The following is a 2500-nucleotide window of genomic DNA, read 5'->3' as shown; positions in this document are numbered from 1 at the left end:
AATGCTTTAAAAAGCTGAAAGAAACAATTCTAACTTAACGGACGCGATAAAGGAAGCCAGCTGGCAAATGGCAGCCAATGGCCACTTAGAAAATATGGTAGAGTTAAGGCGAGGCTCGAAAAGGTTTTCCATAGGTAACAGTGGGTTTATTGATCCTCTTAATACGGAATCGTTTTGCAATGTGACTAATACTATTGACAGGTGAGATTTAGGGTGTCTGCGAGTCTCGAACTTTGCCATGGCAACGGTACATCACTTCTTAAAGACCCAGTGGAAATACCTTAAAAACTAATTTGGTGACCTAGTACTTTTTTTCAAATTTCGAAAGCCCCATTAAATTCTTTTAGCTAACCCGTAATGTGCATGAGTAATTTATGAAACCGCTGCTGGAAGATAGAAAAAATTACATGACATATGTTTTTTTTTAGTATTCTCTTTAAGAATGCGAAGAAACGGAGCGGTCATCGAGCTAAATTTTGATGTATTCTTCAACACCTCCGACAAAATTTACTTCCGCTTTTTGCCCTTTCAGGCCACATTTTTATTTCCGGTAACTCGCTTTGATTCATTAGCGTGTGGTTTGTGCGCGCGCGCTCAGCTGAGCCTCAGGATCGAATGGATTTTCAGCAATCTTGCCCCCAGAGCCCACGTGTCTTTTGGTCAGCGCCAAGACACGGAGCTCTGGAATAATCAATTTTCAGAACTGTGTTAATTGGCTTATTGATTTATCCAACTGCTCATGCCTAAACTACCGAGTGTAAAATAGCTTGTAATGGCGCAAAAATTTCGAACTAAACTTGTAAACACGAAGATTTGTCGCTGTTGTTGTAAACGCTTGAGTTCTAATGATCGCCTTATTTCACTTTTCGGTGAAACCGGAACTCCTAAAATCTTGGAGTTCCGGAAATTGATTATTCCAGAGCTCCGTGTGTGGCGCTGACCAAAAGACACGTGGGCTCTGGAACGAGATTGGATTTTCAGCTGAGCGCGCGCGCGAAAACCACTGGCGTCAACTTGTGAGTCAAATATCAAAACGTTTCCTGACTGAAAAGATCGACAGTGTTGCAATCCTCTTCCATTGCAAACTCATTGTTACACAATGTAAGTGCTTCTCACCAGGTGAAATGAAAACACTTAAGAAATAAGTGCAGAATTGTATTTGTGCCCAATAAAAGACGCCATATACTCACGACTTTTGTATGGTATTGATTTTTGTAGCTCTAAGATTACTGATACATCTTCTTTATATTCTTGACTTGAAAACCCTCCACTTCCGGAACCGGAATCGCTGGCTGAACCACTTTCCATACCGGAAGCAGACGTGTCTGAGGTCTCGTCAGAACCTGAGGGAAGCAAATAATTTAATGCCATAATTTTATCTTTCTTGCTCGCTAACACAAAGGACCTGATTCTTTCTTATCAAGAAATTAAATGACAAACTTGAGACACATGCAAACAGGCAAAGTTTTTTTACATTCAATAGAAACTGTTCGCTGCAATTTAAAAATATCAAATCACAGGCATTCCTATACAGATTTTCAACAAACAAACGGTTATACAGTGGACATGTCGTAATCTGTAGCTGATACACCATGCGTAATTCCCTTTGTGTAAGTTACGTTTGCATGGGACTACATCTAACTCACCCTTTGAAAGAACACCATTGGCCACAAATAAAGAGACGTACACGACCCAGCAACGTTTGATTTTCATTTGCATGGAGACAAGACGTTAGCTGTAATAAAATGCAGTCAAACATCATTAAAAGTGTAAATAGCGGCTGTATAGAATGTCGTTCATGAAAACGTGAGCTCAAAGGTCAGCTTAAGCTTATTAGTACTTTTGCTAGTGAATAGCTTAACAACCATGAAGTTGTAAAGACCACCGATGAGCATCGAACTACTGTGTGGAAAACCTCAATTTGGTAATTTCGAAAAAGATGGCACCCATAATATATTCCTTAGTTACCGTCTTACAGATTTTCCAACTAACAAGAATCATCTCTAGGACTGAGAACAATACCTGCGCCACAAAATCGTATATGTACGAAATAAAAGAACATGGTATAAATGTGCATCTCTTTTGTCTTGACGCCCGAATGTTACGTACGTATCGTCTCAACAGGTCAAGCTAAAAAAATACGACTTAAATTCAAAACAAATTTAGGGCATTTTTCCCCTTAGGACCAAAGCAATAGTCCTACAGAATTAAATCAATGTCACTTGTTTTATCCTTCTTTTCTTCAAGTAGGAACTCTTCGTAATAATTTTGACTCGCCAGCTGAAATAAGATATCACAAAGAAACTAACAGATTTTGGTTTTTGCTGCACTTTTTGTGAATAAAATGCCGTTTAATTTGGATATTCAAAAGACTTACCACTAGTACTGTGCTCTTTTACTTAAAGTTTGTTGTCTTGATTGTCGTTCGGACTACCTTTTTAGTTGGCCAAAAAATGAACTTACCGTCCTCTTTGTAACAATTTTTTCAATGGAGTATAAT

At 38.7% G+C, this 2500-nt stretch overlaps 1 protein-coding gene across 1 annotated transcript in view; it reads right to left on the bottom strand.

Annotated features, from left to right (window-relative positions):
• LOC138026387 (nematocyst expressed protein 4-like) overlaps positions 1–2500 on the bottom strand; it is a 12376-nt gene that overhangs the window by 9731 nt on the left and 145 nt on the right. Inside the window, exons 1-3 of the mRNA XM_068873726.1 lie at positions 2464–2500; positions 1647–1735; positions 1191–1343 (exon numbers count right to left, since the gene is read on the bottom strand). The exon at positions 2464–2500 is cut by the window's right edge and continues 145 nt beyond it. Coding sequence (XP_068729827.1) covers positions 1191–1343; positions 1647–1719 — 226 coding nt within the window. The 5' untranslated portion in view covers positions 1720–1735; positions 2464–2500. The remainder of the gene's footprint in view (positions 1–1190; positions 1344–1646; positions 1736–2463) is intronic.

This window comes from Montipora capricornis, chromosome 12 (genome assembly GCF_036669925.1).
Source record: "Montipora capricornis isolate CH-2021 chromosome 12, ASM3666992v2, whole genome shotgun sequence".
In the NCBI taxonomy this organism is placed as follows: domain Eukaryota; kingdom Metazoa; phylum Cnidaria; class Anthozoa; order Scleractinia; family Acroporidae; genus Montipora; species Montipora capricornis.
This window is presented reverse-complemented; position numbering and strand designations above follow the sequence as displayed.